This window comes from Catharus ustulatus, chromosome 10 (genome assembly GCF_009819885.2).
Source record: "Catharus ustulatus isolate bCatUst1 chromosome 10, bCatUst1.pri.v2, whole genome shotgun sequence".
NCBI lineage: Eukaryota > Metazoa > Chordata > Aves > Passeriformes > Turdidae > Catharus > Catharus ustulatus.
This window is the reverse complement of record NC_046230.1, coordinates 8,166,366-8,191,304: the sequence shown is the minus strand read 5'-3', so window position 1 is coordinate 8,191,304 and position 24,939 is coordinate 8,166,366. Positions and strand designations below refer to the sequence as shown.

Genomic DNA, 24,939 nt, shown 5'->3' with positions numbered 1-24,939 from the left:
TGAGGATAAAAGGAGGCACTGAATGCAGGCTGGGGGAGACATCTGCTCTCTGCAGAGCAAGCACTGAGGAACCAGAGTGGTGCAAAGCATTCTGCATGCACCTGAATGGGATCAGCAGCAAGAGCTGCTCACCTTCTCCTTCTGGACTGGTGCAGTGCCACTCCTGGCTCATCCTTCAGAATGTCCTGATGCCCAACTTGACAGGGGTTCTGCTGTGCTGTTTCTGTTGGTGACCTAACAGACTCTGCTTCAGAGCTATTTTGTCCCGAGGTAATTCCCTGTCTTGCTTTTATTTATTGGTGATAAAAGACTATCACAGATAAATAGGCATGTTCTCACTTGACTTGATAACTTACATGGCATTGCTGAAGGTGATTTACAATTTATACATGGAAAGGATTTGCTGATCTCATTAATAACTTTCCAAACATCTAGATAAACACGCTATTGCTCTGAATCAAATGAGCATGAAACAGCCAAGGTATTCACCTGCAAGGGCTTCTGGCACTCTGCTCTTTCCCAGACAACAGAACTTTGACAAAAGAATGTGGGAACTGCCAAAACGCGTTTCTCCTCCCAGCCACCAGATCACCCTAAGGTGGGAGATTTCAGCTATTCACGCTAAATTATTCTTCTCTATTGGAAGGCTTGTTGACAGGAGAAGATTCCCAGCTCTTTGATTTTCAAATAGGGGCTGTATTTCACGTCTCTGAGAGTGCAGCCCATGCTGGCATTTTGCTGCATCTTCTTGAACGTCCTGCCAAAGCCTGAGATGCAGAAGAGCAGGTAAACAATCTCTACAAGCTTCCTCCATCACGGCTGTAAAAGGAGAGTTGTGACAACCCTGGGTATTCCCTGCTGAGCAAGGCTGTTGCCATGATTTGTTTCATCAGAAATAATCACCTCCTCTTGTTTTATGGGCATCTTGTTATCTGGAGATCTCCAAGTGCTCTATTGCTTAATTAAACCTCACAACAGCTTTTAGGTGTATCTATTGTGACTCTTATTGCTGATTCCGAGTGGATAAACTGAGGCAGGGATATTGAAGCATATACTCTGGGTGTCTGTGTAGGTACTTTTCAGTTTAGGGGGCCCAAAGGAATAGCCCTGCTTCCTCTTCTTCTGCTCCCTGCTTCTTTCATGCCATTAACTGCTGTGAGAGGATTATCCACACCACGGGAATCTCCCACGATCTGCAGAGAGGTGAGGCCAGACCAGCTGGGAGGGAAATGAATGATCTTTCCTCTCTAAGACAGTGACACACACAGTTGTGTCCATGAATGCCAGAGGCAGGTCAGGCAAGCTGTGCTCAGCCTCTGTGCAGAGCCAGGAATTACACCTGTCTTGGTCTCCCCTGTAGCTGTGAGATTGCACCTCACTGTGAAACTTCAGGCTGTAAGGGGCAGTGAGTGTGGATAAACAGCTTCCAGATGGCTCCTGGCATGTCTGGGGGTTTGTGGGCTAGCCCAGTGAGGGGCAGATCTCCTTCCCTGGAGACACTCAGAAGTGGTCAGGACACAATCCTGAGTAATGTGCTCTGCAGAGCCCTGCTGGAGCAGAGAGCTTGGAGTGGAGAGCCTCCAGTGGTCCTTCCAGCCTTAACCATTCTGTGGAACTTCAGCTTGATTGTCACATCTAGGAGAGAGCTGAGGTGAAAAAAAGGCATCTAGGGGAATCCTGGGTGGTTTGAGTCTTCCTCTTTCAGAGCCTCTTTGGTAGCTAGTGCCACATTTAAACAAGGGTGCACCTGCATGTGCCACAAGTCCAACACTTCTGAAAAGGTGGGATCTGTGTAGAGCAGAGAAACATGCAGCTCGAGCAGATTTAGGGAGAAAAGGACAAACAACTGAGCTGCTGTTTTCCTCTTGCTGAAGTCGGGCTTTGTGCTGAATTTTGCATTGGTAATGAACTAAAAGTGCTCGTGTGTTCCAAATAGCAAAGGGCAAAGAGGAGAGAAGCAACTCATCAATGTATGACCCTCTCTAAAGTGTCGTGGGTAATCAAGTGTGAAGTACTTAATGGATCATGATTTGCATGCCACTATTTTGATTGATGTACTACTAAGTAGAGGTTTGATAGTTTTTTACAGTGGTGTTGATGGGAGTCTCTCAGAAGCAAAGGTATTTAAAAGATGTGTAGATGTGGCACCTAGGGAGATGGTTTGGTGGTGGACTTGGCAGTGCAGAGTTGGCAGTTGGACTCGGTTTTTTTCCTAACTCAGTGACTCTGTGAGCACCTCATCTATTTTCTTTAGTGCTGGGGAGAGCCAAAGCAGTGGTGTTTTGAAGTCATTGTGTTCTCAGCATCCTTGTTAAACAGTCAAAAATAGTGCAGAGTTGTTATCTTGAATAGGCCCGGATCTCACCAGAACTGCCTATATTTAGGCATCTTCCAAAACCTTTGTGTCAAGCAATTCTCTGGGGAGACCAAAATAGCTTTTTTTTCTGTTGTTTATATATAATGTTGTACAACCATCTAGAGAGGATGTGATGATTAAACCATATTAAGACATCTTGCTGTAGCTCTGGAGATAGGAGATTAAATGGTGTTCCAGGCTGCTCACAGTTAAAGCAAGAATAACTAAAGCCCAGGAAAATGCTGTAGTTTTTAGTTTGCTGGTGTGACATGGCCCCATCACGCTCATGATACAAGTTCAAACAGTAGCAGAAAACATTACAGCTGTGGTGGTTCTGTTGTGCAGTGAAATTCCACTTGAACAAAAGAGGTTGCATTAAGGGATTTAAGTGCAGGATCAATCCTCAAATTCTTAACAATAGACAATTTGTTAAGGGGTATTAATGTAATAATTATTTCAGCCAACTTGCATTGTCCTATTAGCCTGTTTAAAATAGAAGCAGTTTTAAAATAACTAGGAATAACATGTTAGATGCTCTGTAATACATTACAAGTACAATCTTTGCAAATTCCAGGACCCTGAGCTGATGCTTGTGTTAGGAGCAAATAGACATTTTAAACAGTAATGTCAGAACTCTGTGTAGGGCCTTTCTTTCTTAAAGTGCTCAAGCTGATACTGTGCTCTATCACAGGCTTATCTAACTTTGGAGGTTTAATTGCCTTTCTGCAGAACTGTTAAGATTTAAGAGATGAGAGATAATCCCAGGCTGGCTGGACAGTGCTTTTGAGATAACAGATCTCTGTTCTCATCAGTGCTTTTACACCACTGGGGAGAGAAGCTTGTAAGCAGGTCTCCTGACAAGAGGATTAGGGCTTGTTAATGTGGAGATTCAGGCCAATTAATCAGCTTTCACTGGAGTATATCATAAAACTTCAGTAGGGATTTTTTCCCCCCTGTAAAACGTAGTGCTGAAGAACAAAAATCACGGTTTCCTCTTTTTATATATATTTAAAAAAGCACCTTATCTTGGATTTCCTTGAAAATCTGTCAGTTTTGTGATTCTCCTTGTGCTGCCTCTGTTCAAGGGAATCCATCAACTTGTTTTTCTAATTGAGTAATTATTTGAAACTGATTAGTTGACTCATCCCTTAAATCTCACGGCTTGTATAAAGGTGATTAAACTTTCAAAGTTAGATGAAGTCTGTGATAGAGCAGAGTGCCAGCCTGAGCACTCAGAAGAGCAGAACATCTGACACTGGCTCAGGCAGCAGTGTGTGCAGGATGCCCATGGCTCTGGGTCAGTGTGCTGGCAGTGCTGCTGCCCTCTGCTCCCCAAAGGGACACGGCTGCTCCAGCTCTGAGCACAGGGAGCTCTGTCATACCAGCGCATCTGTTTGTTCTTAAATACTTTTAAAAGCAAAAATGCAACCAGTGACCTGCCAAGCCCCCGGTTCAGCAGCACATTCCTCATTGTTAAAGCACTTAAACGTGACCTGTGTGTGCTTTTAGTGCTGTGTGCCTGCAGGAAGGGACATGTCCCCGTGCACTGTGCAGGCACAGTGTCCCCAGTGCTTCCTGCTGCTGGCCGTCAGCTTCGCTCGCCACTGCCAGTCCTAGCAAATATCTTCCTGTAGAGAGCAGAGCAGGTTGGGATTTCCACTCCTCGTGGAAAATGCTGACTTCTCACTGAGAGAGGATTTTTTTTTTTTGGTGGTTATTTTCAGTCATGAATTTTTTCACCTAGTCCTTGAATTTTTAGCTTTCTAATTTTGTTTTAATTTCAGACAAAAACCCAGTGCAGCAGGTGTTCTATCCAGGGGCTGATTTTCCTTGGTGAGGTTTTCCAGCTGTTCCCCCCTTTTGTGCAGGGCTGGAAGCTCTGTGTGCTGGCAGGGTTGACAGAGCTAACATGAGATCAGGATGCTGTCAAAGACCAGGAGTGAGCATGATGTGAGGAATGTCAAATTTATCCCCAGCTGTTCCCCCCTCCAACTACCACAGCCGTAGCAGAAGAGAGGGTTGCATAGCTAAGCTAATATTATTAGTAGTACATAGAAATGTGAGATTTTCAAATTCATATATTTTTAAGAAGAGGATTTTTTTTTAGCAGTTGGGATCTATCAGCTATGTAGCAAAGTTCAGAATAATTCTTATTAATTTTTAAGAATAAAAGCTGATTTTTCATTTTTATATGTATGTACCTATTAAACTTAATGCATGAATTGTATATGTATTTATTTTTTTGGTTTATGATTTTGACTATCTAGTTTCTTTAGAAAAAGGGATCTGATGAAGCAGATTTCAGCTTTTGAAACAACTGTGTTATCAGCATGATTATATTTCTTTTGCATGAGGTACAAGTTGATTTGTAATATTTCTGTAGAAGACAAGCAAAGCATTTTTCTCTGCGCAAAGCACAGGAGAACTGATGCTGCTTGGGAGTGGCACTCCAAACCCACAGACCCTGTCCCTGCAGAGAGGATTTGGCAGCGTGGCCGTGCCAGCAGTGCCCACAGTGTTCAGTGCCCAAGTGCATGGCAGAAACATCCTGCAGTTGGCTCTGGAGGCTGTGCAAAGAAATGATACCCAGGGGAACAAGACCTCCTTGGCTGGGATTAACAGGCCATTCTGGTTCTTGTATCACACACCTGGGAGCTCTGTTAGTGCCTGTAGCTCTGTCTTGAGCAGATTGCTGTGTCAGATGTCCTGACCTGTTGTGCTTGTGCCCTTTGCTGAGCTGGAGACTTCACTTTTCATGGTTTGTTTCCCTGGATTTCATGTATATTTAAAAAAAATAAATAAAGGTTTGGAATTCAGGTCAGAAGATTTTGGCTTGCTCAGGAATGTTATCAGGAGGGTGCTGAAGAAGCCCACATGGTGGGTTTTGAGGACAAGCTGCTGCAAGCACGTGCACAGCAGCTGCAGAAGCTAAAGGGGTGTTGCAGAAGGCCAAGGTGGATGGGCAGGGAGCCCTTGGCACAGCTCAGACACACAAGAGAAGCACCCAGGAGCATTCTAGAGTCTGGCCATTGCCTGAGGATGCAGAGGAGGTGTTAGGAAAGCCAAAGCTTGGCTGGAGTTTGTGGGATATGAAGGACACCAAGGACACCTGCTCCTGCAGGCACAATAAGGAAAGCTGAGGAAACCACAGTCCTAGTGCTCAGTGGGGCAGGAGACCTAGTGAGCTAGGACATGGCAGAGGTACTAAATACCTTTTTGTCTTTGCTTTCACTGGCAGTGCTGGCTGCTGGCCCTCCAGGTCAGCCAGAGTCTGTGGAAGTGTTGCAGGAGAGGACTGAGCACAGAGGAGACTGAGTGAAGTGGAGCTGATGGGCTGTGCCTGATGGTGCAGAAGGGTTTGGCTGGTGTCAGTGCACTGCCATTCCCTGCTGTCTGACAGGCTGTGGCAGTGGGCACCTTGCAGTTAGCAGGGAGTGCCTCATCCCTTTCCCTCCTGAGGGTTCAGCAGGAGACCTTGCATGGTCATGGTGATTTGTTCCCACACCAAAGATGACTTTATCTCCTCACTTAAACTGAAGTAGGCAATTGACTTTCCAGTCTCCCATAAGCCAAATAAAAATCTGACCACTTATCAACAAGGTGATCATCATGACTCCATGGATGCACATCAGGCAAGTACTTCTGGATTAGCCAAAGATGTTTGAGTCCTGCTCTGGCATCATGGGATCACTCCCCAGCCTTAAATCAGCAAACCACAGCACTTGCAGCAGACCTGTGGCCAAGGAAACTATACTGGAGAAAAAAAAAACACAAATATTTTTGATTTTTAGGGGTTTTTTTATGGTTGTTCAGATAGGATGTGTGAAAAGCTCCTCCACTTGGTTTGTGCTGCAGCTTTGCAAAGGAGGACTGAGTGCTTAACCTGCCAGGGTATTTGCATGTACAGGTCCAGTGGCTTGGATACTCAGAGTTTGGATTTCAAATCATAATACATTTGTGTTCCAAGGTCCCTTTATTTCTGTTTTGAACTTCCTGAGTTTTTACCCAATCATGGAGTAAAAGTGCTCTGCAGCCAAACAGTCTAGACTCTTCCCCAATGGGATTGTGTTTGTTTCCTTGTCACTCATGCATCAAAAGTACATGCTTAGTGTGTGGAAATACTGGTTTTCTCATCAGAGATACGAGTTAAAGATGGGGAGCTCCTTTTTATGTGTAGCAATAGTACAGTCATTATTAACAGGAGGCAAAGATCTTACAGTGTGAACATCAAAGGAATCTGACGTTATTTGGAAAGAGCATTTGGTACATCACATCACATTCTACAACTTGACTTTTAAGAAATGCTCAAGAGAAACCTTTTTTTTTTTTTCCCTCCTGCTTGGCTTCTAAGGATCTTTATTTATCACCCTCAGGGGCATTACAGTGAGTAATTAGATTGGACCAGGAGAACGACTTAATTTTACAAGAAACTCATTAATTCATCCTATTTGAAATCTTCTCATTTCACCCCAAACCCAATTATGCTTGTAGTGGCAATGATCTGGAAAGGTATTGTCTCGTAGGTATCAGGGGGCCACTGGGACTGCTGGGGTATTCATGCTGGGGAGACAAGGGTGACTCCCTTTCTTTGACTTTTAGGTCAAAAGACCTAGTTGCTGGGACAGCTTGACAATTAGAGAACCCTGATGAGCATTTGGAAGTAAAACAGCTGTACAATAACAGAGGGGTTCATGGTGCGGGGCAGAAAGCTCATCAAAAGAGACTATCCAAACAATTGAGTTCTATAATTAACACACAAAAATCTGTTCAGAAATGGTAATAACAGTAAAAGTAAGCTGAGGAGATGCTACCTTCTTATGTGGCAGATGTAGTTTTGTTACAATGAGAGAGAGAAGATTCATCCTCTTACAGACTAAGAAGAACATTCAAGGGAAAAAGTAAAAGTAACTTTTTGTTCCTAAGGGTGCAGTTGAAACATAAACTCAAAATATTTCCAGAGAGAAGAGCTGTAGAAAAAGCAACCAGTGATAAAACACATCAAATGTGCTATCAAAGTATTTTTTCAAGTATTTAAACACAAACTTCTTTTCTCACTGAAATGTATAAACGTGATATTGAAATATATCTTACTAAATTATTTGCCTTGTCCTTCATTTCACCAAGAGTACAGTTTTGAAGTCTTTCTCTAAAGCTGGCTACAATCATTGACTTAAAAGTAGTTTTCCCTCTTTTGTTGTGTGCAGGGGGAGATTTGATTCAAAACTGCTTCTCAAGGAACTTAGAAGTTTTCCTAAGTATGTAGCTGACATATTTTTGTGCTTCAAGAAATGGAAACTGGAATGTAGACTTTCTGACAATTGAGCTGATTGCACAGTTTCAGTGGCACTGCCCACTTTCCTGTGATAACAAGTGTTGCTGGGGGTACAGAGGTTCCTTTTGGGCAGGGGGTGCAGCAGGAGCGTGGTTTGGTTGTGGTCCTGTCCTGTCCTGCCTGGGGGCCCTTTCCTTGTGGTGCCTGTGTGAGGGCTCAGCCTTTGCTCAGGGATGTAGCTCACGACCATGGCTGTGCAGGCAGGGCTGCTGGCCTGTGCAGGACTGCATCCCACTGAGCCTTTGTGCATCGAGCATCCCTGTCACATTTGCTTCTGATAGCAGTTTATTGACCTAACTAGATTTACTTGAGCAAAACCACATTTCTGTGCTTGTTTTTCTCCCTATTTGCTTTATTAGGTCCTAATCAGAAATCAGGATTTATTTCAGGAAGTCCTCCTCTTCAGCAGAGGCTGAGCTCCAGGCAGGATTTTTCCTGGCCTTGGTCCCTGGTGTCCAGGGCTGCTGCCAGAGCTCCTGCCCAGCAGTCTGCAGCTTGGGGCTGGCCCTCTTGGGACCATCCCAATCCCATCCCAATCCCATCCCAATCCCATCCCAATCCCATCCCAGCCTCTGCCTTGCAGCTCCCTGCAATGTCTTTCAGATATGCACTGCATTTTTAATGGTTTAGGAACTTGTCAGCAAAGAGATGATTTCTTTATCCAGCCCTTTGCGAATGTTACACAATTTAAATTTTTTTCAAAAAAGAACTATTAGGTATGTCAAGCCTTTTCCAAACTCAGATGGAAGGAATTATTGCCATTTTTACAAGGATGAAGGAACAATTTAAGAGCAAGTAGTGGGGGATTTTTTTTTTAAACAACTCTTAAATTTGAAAGAATAATTTTCTTAAATATTTCGCCCACCCCCAAATAAAACCCCCCCGCATAGCTTATTTAAAAATAGTTAAAACCAATTTAATACATGTATTTTGTTGTAGCAGTGTTTTAAAAGAATGTGATTAGAACCCCATCCACTGACATGGGTTTTTAAATTCTAAAATTGCTGTCTGAAATGTTCTAGTAGAAAATTCAGCATTTGGAGAGACCAAGCAAGCAGACTTTGCAACCCACACGCATATTCTTTCTCTTTTTTTCAGGAAACTTTAAGTCTGAAAATCAGGTTTTAATGTGAAATTGGAGTTGGAAAAACAGCTTGAGAAAATTTACATCTAGATTTGACTGAAGTTCCATAATTCCTCAGAGCAATTTTTGCAGTTTTGACATGTATCACTCTGATATATTTGGAAAAAAGAAAGAAAAATGCATGTAATAATGACCAGCAATATTTGCCAGATCTTGCCTTGCTTTAAGAGAAATAAAAATCAAATGGATTTTAATATTATAAGTCAAAGGCATCAACATGATTATTTCAAGCTGATGTCCATTTAAATCAGTGTGATTTGTTCTGAGGAAAAACTGTGAACTGAAAATATTTTTGTTTGAGAATTTCCCGCGAATGTGATGTAGTCGATTGTAACCGTGTTACCCTTGTGGGTGACCTGAATGTGAGAAAAGGTTTTTCTCCTTCAAGAAAAAAAGAAAGAAACCTAACAGAAAGAACTAATTAAGGCAAAGCTAAGAAATTGAACTCAAAGTTTGCATTGCACATGTGAACTAATCTTTTTACAAAGGCATCTTTCGAAAACTGTGTAAGAACCCCATTCATGCTGGGTCTCACCCAGCAAATCCTTCCTAGAAAAGCAGCTGCGTGAAGATTTGTCATGAGCAAGCAATAAAGACTTCCAGGGAATGAGTTCTGTACAGGCTTCTTGTTTGCCTACTAAATCATTACCCTTCAAAAAACAGTCCGTCCATAGTTGTAATAGGTGTGTCAGCAGCACTCCATGCTAAGAACAGCTTTTACAGGATTAGGTTTGAGGTTTTAAGTGGCGGTACCATGGAGCTCTTGGGGGCAAAGAACTCCTGGTTTAATGCAGCACATCCTCCAATGCCCTTTCATGTCTGCTGTGAAATGTGGTGAATCTCTGAGCACACTAAAATGAAAACTGTCTTCAGGAGTAGTCGATTTTTGAAGCAAAATGGCTGTGTGTGCTTTAGGAGAGCTTTCTTCAGGTCTTGAAATATTAAACATCTTGACTTAATATAGTAGAAAACAAAATAAAGTGCATGAAACGAGGGGGAAAAAATCCTTGAGTTGCAGAGTATTGACCTTGCAGTACCGACTGAATACATCTACTCCCTTTTAAACCACAGAATATGAAAGGACAGTGAGGAATGGTCACAAAAATCTTTACCTATGTGTGACATTTTCTTGTCTTTCTAGAAGCATGTTATAGCCCAAATAGGATAGTCAGCCTTGAGCTAGATTGTTGAATAGATAAGTGTTTTAATACCCCAAATATGCTAAAGATGGCTCACTCTTTAATGATTTCTGTGGGTTGTGGTGTTCATATTAAGAGTAATATTAGAGTTTACATGTTTAGTTTTTAAATCCATGAACAATAGAAAGAATTTTGTGGATTAAAGCAGTCAGTTTGGTTTCCTCCTGTATTCCATTTTTCAATGCCTTGTCTTTATATACGGCAGCAAGATCCTTCCTGTGGGTGAGTGTCCTGGTCATACACAGACTAAGGATGTTTCTCATATGAGCTGTGACACTGAAAACCAGGAGGAATATCTAAGACCAGCAACTGCCACTTGCTGTTGTTAAACCCAGGGACATGTAGTGATATAGCAACTTGCTCACCTGATAGTGCAAATCATATATAAGAGAAGGGTTATTTTCCTTATCTGTTTTGCTGGGCAATTCCCATCCCAGGCAGAATAAGCTGTTTCCAGGTGTTGCCTTTGCATCCTGCTGGTACCTGGCTGATGGGCCAGACATGCTGGGTTTGAATTTGTGTTCAGGGGCCAAAATAATTTCTGAGGTGGGCAGGCTGGATTTAACCCCTGCGATTCTCCCTGCTGGTTTTAACTGAAACCTCGAGGCTGTTTGAAGCATGGCCAAAGCACACCTTGCAAGTTGAACCTTATCAAGCACCACGATGCCTGTGAGCTCTGGAAGTGTAGCTCTCAGTCACTTGAGCAGTGTGTTTTCTCTCTCGAGGTGCTGTGCTCCCGGGACAGCCCCATGAGTGACAGCGGGCTGATCTCCCAGCGCTCTCGCGGGCGGCGTGCAGCATGTCGTAAAGCCAGGACTTGTTAAGGACATTGCATTAATGGCTTGGGCTAATAAGAGTGAAGTAACTCGCCCTTTTATAAATGTGTTACGAACATCTCTCTCCGTTTCCCACTGGAGGGCTTCGTAAGAGCAGCAGGGAAAGAGTGAGGGGGACCGAGGGAAGGTTGGAACAGCAAGAGTGAGCCCTGGCCATGTGGGGGCTTACGCCCTCCCAACAGGAGCCTGTGTGTAGCAGGGGAACCCTAAAGGTAGTGTAGGTGATAAACGACAAGATGTGGGAGTGAGTCACACCGTAAATACTGGGGACAGCCTTTCTTTTTCACTGGTTTGCCTGCCTGGGAATTTTCTCTCTCCTCCTCAGTGCTAAAAGCCAGCGGTGATGATGGGCTTTTTTCTCTGGCCAAGGCAGAAATTTCTAGGATGACATACCTGTTAGCCACCATGAAAATGTGTTATTAATGATGCTAATGGGTTTTTTCCAAGTGATGTAAAAGTAGCCTTTTGTGTAAGTCCTGCTTTTATGAAGCTGATGTCACGGAAAGCTTGCCAAGTGCGCGTGGGCCCGGGTGGCAGTGGTGCAGTTACTGCTGAGCTTTGAGCAGGGCACAGCATTGCTGATCTCCTCCCTTGGGGAGAAAGAGCCAAATGAATTCTGCCTTGCCAGGAGGGAGATGAGCCATTTCCGGGCATGTTGGGTTCCTGTCCCACTCCCTCGTAAAAATTGGCAGTGTCTGACTGTCAGCTGCCATTCCTTAAGTGGTCATAGAATAAACCAATTGCACCCCTTTTGTCGTGCTCTGTGTGTGTGGGGTGCAGGTGGACATGGGTTAAGCCACATGCAACTCCACAGTAAGCACAAAGAGGCAGCTGATTTTCTGGCAGTGTCAACAGAAGAGTATAATTTATTTTTTTTGCCATCTCTAAGCCAGCTTTTAAAATGGCTCTTGTTGGAATTAGAAATCAGTATCCCCTGATGTAGGACTACTCATTAAGAGTGTGTGATTGATAATTCTTCACCTGGGGCTAAGAGGACATCATTACATCTCTTTGAAATGTCTCCTGCCTTGATTTTGAATGAGTAAACTAGCAATTGATGATCACAGCCCGGGCCAGTAACACTCTCCCTTCCTGTTCCTCCATCTAGCTTGCAAAATCGGATACTACAAGGCTCTCTCGACAGATGTGGCCTGTGCCAAGTGCCCTCCTCACAGCTACTCCATCTGGGAAGGCTCCACGTCCTGCACCTGCGACCGCGGCTTCTTCCGCGCGGAAAACGACGCTGCCTCCATGCCCTGCACGCGTAAGTTGGGCTCTGCACAGCCTCTCGCCCCTTGATCACCCATTTCTTCTCTGTGTCTCTGTCCTGCTTCTGGCAGCAGCGCTCTGTAGCTCTCATGGCCCTTTGCAGATGCAGTTTGCATTTTGGCTCCCACTTGTGAGTGGCAGTGCTGGTTCTCAGCTCTCCGTTCCTGATGTGGCATGGTTATGCTGAGCCTTGTGAGCTTGCAGTGTAAATCAAAGAGGAGGCACAGTTACAAAAGAGGGACTTGCACACCTTTGTAACACAGGTAGAAGTAAAATACAGGCCTCAGTTCCAGTCTGAGCACCTGGCCAGTAGATCACATCACCTTTCATCTCTTTAAATATGGATATTTGTAGAAATTGTGGAAACTTTCCTTGTTATTGTATGACCTCAGGTAAACAGGTAAAATTTATAATCCCATTATATTTCTGATCTGCTTGAAATATAGCTGGTGACCCTTGGGAACCTAAGTGTTCATCTGAAAGGAGTTGTAATAATAAGTCTTACCTTAAACTTTAATGAAACAACCACCCAATGCATGGTTTATTTTATTCTGTGCAGGTAAATACATCATGTGCAGCAAATGGAATTTGCTTTAATTCCACCCACATACTTTCATCAGGGAGAAGGAGAGATGCATTGGGCAGTCACAGGGTTGCTGGATGAACTCCTTGTCCTCTCTGTTGGTTAATGGCTCATGCAGTCAGAGACCTGGGATTCCAGGCATGTCCTGGTGTTAAATTGTGATCATCTACTTCTTTGGTTTTCACTTTCTTAGGAGCAGAGCAGTTTGAAACAATAAGTGAAAGGGCTGTATTTTACCAGGGGGATATCCATGTGTGGCATTCCCTGAAAGCTATTGGAAGTGTTTCCAGATTTTTGGAGTTCAGCTGTATATTTATGTAGTGAGAGTCTGTGTGTGTCTGAGTGAGGGAAGGCCGAGATATTTCTTTTGTAACATTTTAATATATTGAGAATTAATTTTGTGAGAGATGACTCACATTTATTTAAACCTTAATTTCTCCCTTACAAGGCAGAAACAGAGTGTGTCCATAACTAAGTTAGCACTCATCCCTTCCCCACAGCCCCTTGCTTCCAGCTGTTCTCCAGTGATTTCCTTCTTTTCAGCAGTGAGTTTTGCTGGTGGTGGTTAAGGAGGCCAGGGCATAGCCAAGAGCAGCTGCTTTTGCTTAGTAGGAAGCAGAGTGGTGCATATATCCCTTGCCAAGTATTGACTGGGAAAGGAGTCTAACTGTATTGTGAAACCTTTTCTAAATGGGCAAGAACATGCTTTCCATAATATAATTTACACTACTAGATCTCAAACGTGACCAGTTTGATAGGAAAAATGTCTTTCTGCAACAATACAACTGTTGTTTGGAATGTACACCCCAAACAACATTATACCAACAAAAGTTTTTTCAAAGCCTTGCTCCTTGTGAATGTATCTTGACCAAATTGAAATCAAATTAGTAATCAACTGGTTGAATTTAAATAGGCCTGTGCAGTTAGTGAAGTATGAGGAGAGAGCAAAACATTTCCAGATGGGGAAATTGTAAGCAAACGATATGTATGTTTGCTGGTACTGCAAAATGTACCCCTGCAAGTTTAGCCCTTTTTTGTCAAGCCTTGGCAGGCACTCTTCCCCATTCCTGTCTTGGGAGGTCAGACAAAGCTGGAGTTCCTGATCTTGGTCTTTTACCCCAAAAATACAAAGAGGGAAGGAGAAAAGGCAAAGGCTGTGGTGCTGGCCTCAGTCTTCACCCCTGCAGCAGCCTAGGATGCGGAGGCAAGCCAACATCACAATCTCATGGATACCCACTCTTGGAAAACAGGCCTGTCTCTGGAGGTCCTGCTTCATAACTTTGAATTTTCCTGTAGCTGAAGGGCTTCTTTTTCTGTGGTGCAAGGTGAAGGATGTGGCAGGAGCAGTTTCTGGCTGTCCTGTGGGGCAGCTGTGTCCCCCAGCCCCTGGTGCTGCTGGCAGCCCCTGCCGGAGCTGCCTTGGCTGTGCTGGAAGGATGCTGCTGCTGCTCAGGACAGGCTGCAGCCCTGCCCCGGGGCTCTGGGGCTCCTCCTTTGCCATGCTCCCCCTCTGAGTGCCCTTCTGCCCGTGGTTTGAGGCAGGTGACAGCATTCCAAGGGTCTCTGCTGAAGGAGGACCCTTCAGAAGGTCCCTGTTTGTCTGACTTTGCTGAGGGGTGTGCAGACAGAAGGGAGCATAAACATCAGAGAGCCTTTCAGGTGGATTCAGACTGTAATCAGTTCTTACCAGTTGGTTAAACCCGGTGACAAACCCAATTCCCTTGTGCTGACAGCCATAATAATCAGGCACCTTCTTTGTTCATTATGCTCTTTAACTCTGGTATTCTCATTCAGGCCTGCATTTGGTAATCGCTCAGTGTGACGGCACACTAATGAAGAAATAAAACACAGTATCTGAGATCCATTCTTCTAGCAAAAAGATAGACTCTGCTCCACTGGCTTGTAAAATCAGGTTTCTGTTCACTTGGAGAACTATTAGACCAGGTGAATAAAAGTAGCATTGGATAATTTGGAAAGAACACCTGGAATGGGCTGTGGATTGATCCCTTCTTTATTATTCCTAAACACTTTTTACGATGAAGAACTTCAGCCTTCTTAAGACATGTTTTTGTAAAGCTTTGACCCTTGGCTATTGATTTCCTTTAGTAGTAAACTGGCTGGCCTTGTCACTTATCTTTCCTTCTAGGTTGGGGGAGGAAGACTGTTAGGACTTTCCGTTAGCCTGATTGTGCTAGTGGATGAAAGGGAATTAGAGGATTCCCCTTCCTTTTCCTTTCTTGCAGTTCCCATGATAAGTAACAAAAGCAGTAGCTTCTTCCTGGTGTGTGGCCAGGAGAGGTGCTCCAGAGTTTCACCCTTCCATAACACTACTCTCTGACACTGCCATCCCTTGTTGAGCTGTAAAAACTGTCTAACCTCAGGTAAGCCAGGCATCAGGCTCCTAAACAAGTTACTCAAACTCTGGTTTTAGTATTCTGCTCTATTTCAGCTCTGCTAGAGTGAGTAATTGTGTCTGGTGTAAAGTTTGTGCAGGTAAGGGCAGAATGTGGCAGGGTGGGTTTAGGGACAGTGGAGTGGGCTGTGTCACAGGCCAGGCAGATTCCCTGACAGCCACGTGTTTACTGGTGCATCTTTCCCCTCCAGCTTGCCTCCTGGGGATCATCAGTGTGTCTGTCACCACCGCGGGGCAGAGCCGCTCTGGATCTGCTGCTTTGGCCAAACTTGGGAATTCGGACTTTGAGCTCTGAAGCACACTGGGCTTGTCAGCTGTGTGCTTGGGCATGGAGATGGCATGATTGACTTGTAACACACCTGAGCCCCAACCATGGGAAACACTGATGCCTTTCCCTTTTGGAAGCATTGCAAAAGCAATGTCAAGGCAACTCGACAGACCTTCATTATATTTCAGTACTTGCAGAGAGGAAGGGTCTTTCATAAGGTTAGCAATGTAATGGAGAATAAATTGCCTTACCCACACATTAATCCATGAGGCAGGAAAACAAATCAGTCTCAATCATGGCCCTTGTCCCTGAATTCCCTTCTCTGTAAGGAGATATTTCAGCCTGGTGCAGGCAGGTGCAGTTCCCACCCGAATTAAAGGGCGTTGCTCCTGCGTCCCCACCATTAATGAGTTGGGTTTTCTAACTCTTCACAAACAATGCTGGCATTATGAGTGAGAATGGGACGATTTTGTATTGTTTATATTGTCTGTTGAATTCAAATTATTAATGATTTTTAATTGGGAGCCCTTTACAAAAGAGAGATTACCATCATGGACTGTCCGGCTTGAAATCCGCCTCAGTAAATGACCCTGAATAATTTAGTCAGTTGTGTCACCCAAAGAGGGACTGGTGGATTGATTGATATTTTGTCATGGCCTGAAATATTTCAAAAATGGTTGCATTTAAGACAGTTAATACTGGAGGAGCTTGGAGATAATAAGAGCAGATGTAGTGAGATGCAAGAGAGTGCCTGCTTTAAAAAGACCTTCTCCAGTCTAGGTTATCAAGAAACTGAATAGCCTGACTTCAAACAGCAAACATCACTTACTTGTCTTTACATTCCCCTCTTCTAATTGAATTTAGTGCACTGCTGTATTTCCTTCAGAAAGTATATTGTTTTTAAATTACCATTTCAGTGCTATTACTCAAGGCTCCTGCTTCTAATGCTTTCTGACAGTTATCAGCATAATGAACCATAATGAAATGATGAGCAATCTACAGTGGAAACTCAATGTGAATTCCACTAGAGCTGTGTGACTGTGTTGTTAAAATTTGAATGCACATTAAAATAACACTGTCCTTATTTGTTTCCAAGGTCAAGGCTTTAAAAAAGGTCTGAAAGGTCTAAACACTTCAATTTTGTTAATGTTGCAGTCTAATATATACCCTTAATGCAATCTTGTGTTACATTTAACATATCTCAGAGATAAATATTTGACCTGCATTTTCAGAAAAGAGTGAATTTACCTACTTAATAACTGTGGCTGCAAATGAGTAATTACATAGGAGCTGAATATTTGAGCACATGTTTATAATGATTGCTTAGACTGTAAACAATATAAATAAGCAAATGTGCTCTTTTTACTTCAACTTAACTTGTTCCTTTTCTAAGTTTCCAGTTGGATGTGGGTTATCACCATTGTGGCTGCTAGGAAAACAGAAAGCAGGATACACCACACAGTCGTGCTGGCTACTGCATTGTAGGTGGCTTTGCACTGGCTTTGCCACACTTCCACACTGGTGCTGGCACTGCTGCAGTCCTCTGCTCTTGGAGCCTGCTCTCTGTAGTATGAGCTATATGCCAGTAGAGCCTCTGATCTTCAGAATTTAAATTTATGACATAATAACTCTTCCACATCTTCATATATATGTCTGCACCTTCAGTAAATATTTTGTTCTTAAAACATCCTGTGATATTGTTCATTAAATAGTTCATGTAAATAGTTCATGTAAATAGTACATCAGAATGCCTTTTAAGCTGCAGTACAGCAGTTACAAGAGCAGAGGGAACAGTGGGTAGGCTGTAGGGAGAGAATGATTTTTCTTCTCCATGTAGGCTGGGAAAATAGACCATCCATGGGTGCATCGGCTGCCAGAGCGAGAGAAAGGGATTGTGAGTGATGGGAATCTCAAAGGAGAAAGCTGTCTCCCCTTGTGTGTGGTGATGGGCTGAAGGAATTGAATAAGGAGGGGAGTGGTTATGGCTTGGAGAGAGGAGACAGGAGTAATTTGACAGTGTGTGTTTATAATCAGCAGACTTGAAATCATCACTCCTTTAAATACAGCAACTGTTTATTAGCTGTCTTCTGATTTTCTGGCCAGAGCCTTAAATTAACAGAGACATTTACTCAATTAACTGGGGGCTTTGATTTGGTTAGTCAGGACCCAGTTCTGTAGAGTTGTTGAAGTAAATTAGAGGGCAAACAGAATAAGAAATTCAGTTGGGCCAATTACAGAACAACTTATTTTTCTGGTTGGATTTCTTTCCTGTCAGACTGTCAGATAACTTTCTGGTTTCCGCAGTGGAATTCTTTTTATCTCGAAAGAGTGAGTGAACACAGGTGACATTGTCTGCAGCACAGTGCATTAGAGCAGATGTGATAACATGTCTTAGCATACATGACAATGCAAAACGTTCTTACATGGCAGTTCTTGGAAGAGAAGCCTAGAGCCCAAAGGAGTGGTACCTGCAACCATCAGTTTTCCCACACCTCTGCCATTGCTAACTGGACTTCTTTGCTTAACTTCTTTAGACTCTTTAGGAGAGAAGCTATAATTGGATTGTTCTCTGGGTGAAAGGAACAAAGCCTGTTGTGAAGCTGGTAGCCAGGGTACTTTTGGCAAGTAAATAGGAAATCGTACATTCCAGTGGAATGGGCATTTTGTCACTGGCGCTGGTCCAGGATCCCTGGCTTGGCAGAACTCCCACTGAAGTCAAAGGAATCTTGCCCAAGTAAATAAATGAATTGTTTACCAAATCATTTGCCTTATTATAACCCAGTTGTTAGGCTAACTATGCACAGAGAGGAGAGAGGGTGGAAATGGAGCAGATGACTGGTATTTTAAGTGACTGCTGCATCTCGTGGCCTGTTGGCTTTGGTCTCGCCAGCTGTAAAACACATAATCTGTAATGATAAATGGTCAGGAATAGCCAGGCAGACAAGAAGTGAGGGTTGTCCGAGCTGCCTTTGCTTGTGTAAATTAGCCCACAACAACAGGGGACCTGTCCACAACTGCTGAAAGAAGCAATTAGTGGCAGCAACATCCACAGCTGTCACGGGAAAGTGTGGGCTTTATTTGCAAGCTTAAATGTACAGGACCCAGGCATTTACTCTGTGTTAGAACTTTTCTTTCAGGTGGTTACAGATCAACAACAAAGGCATATCTGAAGGGCATCACAGCTCCCATGCTGAAACATCACTGACAGCTCCACTGCTGCACAGGTTCAGTGAAGCCTCATGAGTTGGAAAGAGGCGGCCAAAGTGCTTCTTCCTCTTGAGCACTGTGCCTGGCACTGCTTTGCCAGACGTTTTAGTCAGTGACTTAAGGCATTTAAAGACATTGATTATTTAATAATTACTTTCTTTGCATCCTCTCTGAAATAGCGAACTCTCTGTTTCACGCTCAGCCCTACCCCCAGGGAGATGATTCTAGAGCCATGATCAAATTAAAGAGCATTGATTAGAGCTGTTAAAGGCCATCCATACAGTGCCATCGTGGTGAGCCCTTGCCAGTGGGTGAGGCTGGACACGACCAGCAGCCTTAGCAGAGCCCTAGTGCTGCCTCTGTGCCTGAGCCAGCCCCTTCAGAGGCTGTACCTGAGGTGCTTCCATTGGCATTTCATTGCTCTCTGCAGATATGCTCTGGAGATCTTTGGAAGCGTTCATTGCGTGGATCCTTTTTTTTGTGCACCTCTTTATTTGGTCTCTTTATTCTTGCTGCGTTCTGCACAAAAGCTGGCTCTCAGATCTTGTACAGCAGATGTGCTCAACTCTTCCCTGCTTCTGATAGTGCATTTCTAGTCAGGTTGCCTTGCTATTAGACAGTCAGATGCTTGCTCCCAGGTGCCTGCTGCTCCTTTAACTTATCAAAGACTTTGCTGCTCCTCTGTAGTGCAGCCAAGGCCAAGCTGCCGATTCAAAACAGCCCAGTTCATCCCAGGCTCCTTTTAAACCACCGTGAGTCATAGCAACCTTCCCTCTTGTATGAATCTTGTTTATTATGTAGCAAATTAGCTCAAGATTTCTGAATACCCTGAGTTCTCTTTGAAACCACGGCCGATGAAGAGGGTCAGTGTCTCTGGAGCAGGCTCATAAAGAGGATCCTTTTGTCGGTGCTGGTGCAAAGCCCATTGAGCCCTGCTGGTCTGCCTGATTGACTTGGATTAGCAAACACCCATAGCTGGCACACAGCTGCATTTAACAGTATTTTTAATTGTATATTTAACTGTATGTTTAACCATTTTAGGGTGAAGTTAGAAAGCTTTGAACTGTAGCAGGTTATTATATTATTTTTAACACAATATTTTAATACTTTTTGTTTGTTAAAATTATTTGGAATCCTTATCAAGCTAAGGTTTGCTTTTTCTGCCTCAAAAAAGAAGTGATATTTTCTTCAAGGAGAGTGGGGGAATGGTTAAAGAAGATTAAAGTCTTTTCTACATGCTTGAGGTTTTCTGATGTCTGGTGGGAATTGCCAATGAAGCTTCCTTCCGATTTCACACTGTCAGGCGAACGCAGGCTGAATGCAGTGTGACAACCCACTTGAAAATAATTATCCACTGCCCTGGCTGCAGAGACATCCGTTACCTGCTGGAGAAATGTGCTTTTGCATATGTGCCCATGCAGATGGAGTAAATTATTTTTTTAATCATTTTCTCCTTCCAGGGCTCAAAAGTTTCACCCTGCTAGTTACTTAGTCACATCCATACCTTTAGAAAGCATCTTCCTTTTAAAGGAGGTACATTTTAAATGCACTGATCTGCTGACTGACAAAGATGCTCCTAACAAAGGCTTGCCTTCTGGAGGATATATATTTGAAATATCTCCATTAGCACTTCCATGGAGAGTGTGGGTTTCAGTTTGCTGTTTTAATAGATCTCCTCCCACAGCCAGATCTTTCAAGGTAATAAATCTTAACTATAACATAGGCTAGTAGTAAACAGATGTGGTTACAGTTCTAATACTGATAATATCAGTTCAGTCCTTAATGGGTAATGTTGCTGCCAGAATAATTCACTGCCACTCTTGATGGCTGAAGACTAAACTGGCATAAAAAAGGGAGCTCCTGCAGGAGCCCTCTGCCAGACTGTGACAGAAACGTGCAGACAGGCAGCTATTTGTGGCTGAGTGCTTTATTCTGGGTGCCACCTGAGTAGGTTTCTTGGAAGTGTTAAATTCACTTTAAAGGAATTAAGTGTCAGAACCGTGTGCTGAAGGGCTTTTTGGTTTGTTTTGTGATGTTTTTGTTTTTCAGCATAAGAAAATAGTATATAAAGGCTACTTGTATCTGATAAAATTGGCCAAACCAAAGCCCTCAACTTTACCTTCAGTCCTGTGGCTGTAAGACCTCTGAGAAAAGGAAAGAGGAATTTTTTTACTCGTGTCTACCTTTGGCAAACAAAAGTCGTTTGCCCAAAATTTGGAGCTGCTTGTTGTCTAGAAGTGGGGTTCTGGAGTTCTGTCCACCTGGGGCAGCAGAGAACCAAGCTGTAAGGTCTTTCTTATTTCTTCTCATTTTCTGGGCCAACAAGGTCACTCAGGAGCTGTTTTGCTGGGAATCATTTCTTTCTCATCTCCGTTCTCTGTGCTTTAATCCACGCCTCCTAACCATACACTGTTGCTGAACTAAATTAACTGGTTTAGTGAAGGCAGTATTCTTGATGTCAAACAAGTCTGTCTGGTCTCCTTGTAGAAAACTGTAATTGAATTTACCGCATACACCCACAGAGACTTTTAGAGAAACATCTTGCTGGGCAGATCAGTAATAAAAAAGGAAGATGTAAAACCAGGGATATTAAAACCTCTGTCATAACCATTTAAATACAGTTCCTCAGCACAGTGCACTTACAAGTCTACCTTCAAATCCCAGGGTTAGTTTTCAGGGATATTTTTTGGTTGACCTGTCTGGTTTGCAGCTGTAGGGAGGAGGGGAGGAGTGACTTGGCTGGAGTGTCCCTGCACACCCAACCAACCGTGCCTGTCTCCCTGCAACCCCTCCAGCTGCAGCATGTCCTCTGCCCTGGCTTTGGGTGGGTTTGTGGCGTATGGCATTTGTCAGTGAGGGGCTCTCTCCTGCCCTTGTGCCTTTGTGGTGGTGCTGCACTTGCAGTCCTGGCCTGCCCTGGTCAGACCCTGTCCTTGGGCACCTGCAGCCCTGGGATCTGTGCATGAGGGGCTGGGCATGCTGACCCCCCAGGGCAGCAGGAATATTCACTCAGTTGTAGCTAATCCCCTTTGTGCTATCTTTCTTTGAAATCGTTCATTGGTTGGGGTAGACATTCTTTCTCCTTGGCAGAATGATTTTGCCAGATTCCTGAGGCTGAGCCTCCTACATTTCTGCTGCTGTCCTTTGGGGACAGGAAGAAGGGAGCTTTGGGATAACGTTCTCAGCTGGATAGCACCCAAACAACAGTCAAACAACCTGTTGGTGTTTGACTCGACTATCTCTGATGCCCCTTAGTCTTTAGGGCACCTGATTTAAATGGAAAATAATGTACTCCTTGCAAATAAACAGTTTACTAAGGTGTTATTATGCCCAGTGTTAGTCTGCAGCCTGGTTCCCTTCCCAGCTGTGTCCCCTTGCCATCTGCACCCCATAGGGGCTGCTTCAGTCCTGGAGAGCGAGCTCATTACTGGGCCTTCACTGCAGAAACTGTCTGTGAGTCACTGCAGGGCTTGGACCAGGCTTGGACCCTGGTATGCACCACCAAGGCTCCTCCAGTGTGCCCACAGAGACCTGTAATCCACAGAGAGCTGGCACACAGGGATCTCCTGAGGTCTGGAAGGGAGGAAGGAGACAGCCAGGTGCTGGTATGTGCCCTTGTCATGGTTTTCACCAGGTCCTTGTCAGTTGTGCAGGCGTGTGTGGGAGGCTTCTGACTGGAGACAGACAAGTGTAGGAAGGGAGGGAGAGAAATGTTGATGGATGAAAAGTTAAAATACTGCCTGAAGTTGTAGAAAGAGTGCTAAAATGCATCAGCCCTTTCAATACAAGTAGTGCATATGCTATTGACACCTTAAAAACTCTTGTTTCATGAATGTTTGTTTGACACGGGGTACAACACTGTCCTTCAGACAGACAGATCTCTCTATCTGTGGATGAAAGACAGATAGCTGTAATGGCTATAGCCTATTGCAGCAAGAGAAAGCCAAACAATCCACATTGCCCAATACATTTAAGGAAATCTAATAGGAGGGTTGAGGAAGACAGCAAGATTAGCTTGATGAAGATTATTTGTTGCTAAACAGACTCTTCAGTGTTTCCCTCAGCCCTGACACACACAATGAACTGCTCCACCCAGGGCCTTCCCATTTGCTTCATGGCTCACTTGAGTTTGATGGGTTTATTGTGAAGCAGGATTTATGGAGCCCCAGGAAGGAATAAAATTGAAAACTTCCGTTCCCTATGTTCCCACAGAGTTGCCCCCTGTCCGTTCAGGGTGCTGGTTAAAGGGGCTGCAGAGAGATCCGGCTTTCAGCCCTGTGATCAAACTGTGTCCCCTCTGCAGGCACTGACATGAGAAGGCTGAGTGGCTCTGCAGGTCCACCCTCAGATTCTGCTGTCCTGTGCAGGGACAACAGCAGCACCTGCCTTCCTAACATCATAAAATTAATTTTTAAATTAATTGTTGTTCAGAATTAAAATGTTCAGATTTAAATTTTATTTCCTGTAGGAACTGTAGCATTTTCAAACTGTTCCAGGCAGTGTGGCAGTATTAGCTCCATTCTTCCGCAGTGCCAAATAGCAATAGCATGCAATGCGTGCTTCCATTGGCAGGAGATCTATGAAAAACGCTGTAGATCATGGGACTTGTGACAGAATTGCAGATGGTGGTGGTGATTCAGAGGCACAGGTCCTGTCTCCTCTCTCATCTGCCCCAGAGCTGGATTTTTGTGCCCGAGGACACAGGTTTGTGTGAGGGCGATGCTCTGGCTGTCAGGATGCTGTTCCTGTGGGATCCTGCTAGGTTTATCCAGGTACCATCCTGGCCTTTGCAGCTGCCATGGCCTGAAAGGGTTTGTCTGCTGTTGTCAGAAACAAAGCAAATCCTGATCACCATTGAGGGAGCAGATACGCCCTGTGTTTCAACATCTGAAACCAGGCCCATCAATCTGAAGCTAGTCCCACTGCCTGTGCCAACAACTCCATTGATGACTGTGCTCCAGGAAGAAAAGAAATTGCTGCTTTTCCCCTCACTGTAATGTCAGCCCACCACTTGGAGACTCCCCCACATCTTCCTTTTCATGCTGGAGGTGGGGCACTCATCTCTGTGACCTGCAAGCATCTGCTTCCCTGGTTTTCCGCTCCGTCGCATCTCTGTTTAGACACTGCGCTGCCCTGTCCCACATACTAATTACTGACTTTTTGCTTCTGAGGAGCTTGATTCATTCTGGCACATTTTCCCATGTGAAACTGGACCTAGAGCCTTGGAAAATATCTTAATGGACATCAGACTAAGTCTGAGTTTAACCCCAAACTGCCTGCTGTATCTGAGCTAAGAGGCACATCTTTCAGAGTGCAGCTGTGGCAGTATGAACCCTCCTCCCATGGAGGTCTTTGCTTCAGGAATTCCCCCCTGAAATGGGGATATTCTTGGCTCTGGCAGAGCTGGTGCTGCTGGGGAAGGAGATGTTTGCAGGGGCACCACCTCATCTCAGCCCTGCTGGCTGCACTCCGGGCCGATGCTCTCTCGTGTGTGTGACTGCAGTGAGTGAATGCTCTCTAAGAAAACCCCTTTTCGCTTTTTCTTACTATTAGGCTCTCCATGTTCCCCACAGGAGCAGTTTTTGCTCAGGGCTTGCTGCTGCCAGGTCCTGACCAGTCTCTGGGAGCATACCCAGCCTCAGCTCCCAGTGCCTCTGGCTGCTGCTCCGGCAGGGCAGACCTTCTCTGTGCAATGTGCACCTGGCTCACAGCCTGCTGAGGCTGCTGTTCCCCCCAGAGGCTTTGGTTGGTTTTGCTGTTCCCTTGACAGTGCAGAGGGACAGGTGCTGTCCCCTTGTGCACCTGCCTGTCCTGAAGAGAGCCCAGGTGTGAGGCAGTTTGGGGAAGCCTGGGGTGGAGTGGAGGGAGTTTAGTTCAGCTCCTGCTCAGCAGGTCCTGCGCTGCCGCTTGAGTACACGATTTCAGGAGTGTCTACCACCTCATTGCAGGCTAAGCAGAGACCGCTTTCTCTTACCTAGGGGAGCTGGCAAAGCCAGCTTTTGGGGGAAGGAGAGCTGGTTGTGGGACAGAGGCATTGGGTTGGGACTTGGGGCACTTTTGACCATTGCCCAGATGTGCAAAGCATGTCTCGTGTGCCCTTTTCTCACCACATCTCTGCCTCCATTTCCACATGACAACAGAGATTAAACCCAGTTTCTTTCCTTTTTTCTTTCTCATCTAGTTTTTGGACCAGGAAATGTCTCTTACTGCGTTCAGTAACTGATCTCTGAGTAGAAGGGTTTTGTCCTTAGGAGTCCGAAATGCTGCCAGTGCATAAATAACAGCCATGAATGGCAGCCTGGTGGTGCAGCAGGCAGGAGGGCTCCCTGGCT

At 44.5% G+C, this 24,939-nt stretch overlaps 1 protein-coding gene across 1 annotated transcript in view; it reads left to right on the top strand.

Moving 5' to 3' along the window:
* EPHA4 (EPH receptor A4) overlaps positions 1-24,939 on the top strand; it is a 103,597-nt gene that overhangs the window by 28,775 nt on the left and 49,883 nt on the right. Inside the window, exon 4 of the mRNA XM_033068587.2 lies at positions 11,976-12,131. Within this exon, the coding sequence (XP_032924478.1) occupies positions 11,976-12,131 (156 nt within the window). The remainder of the gene's footprint in view (positions 1-11,975; positions 12,132-24,939) is intronic.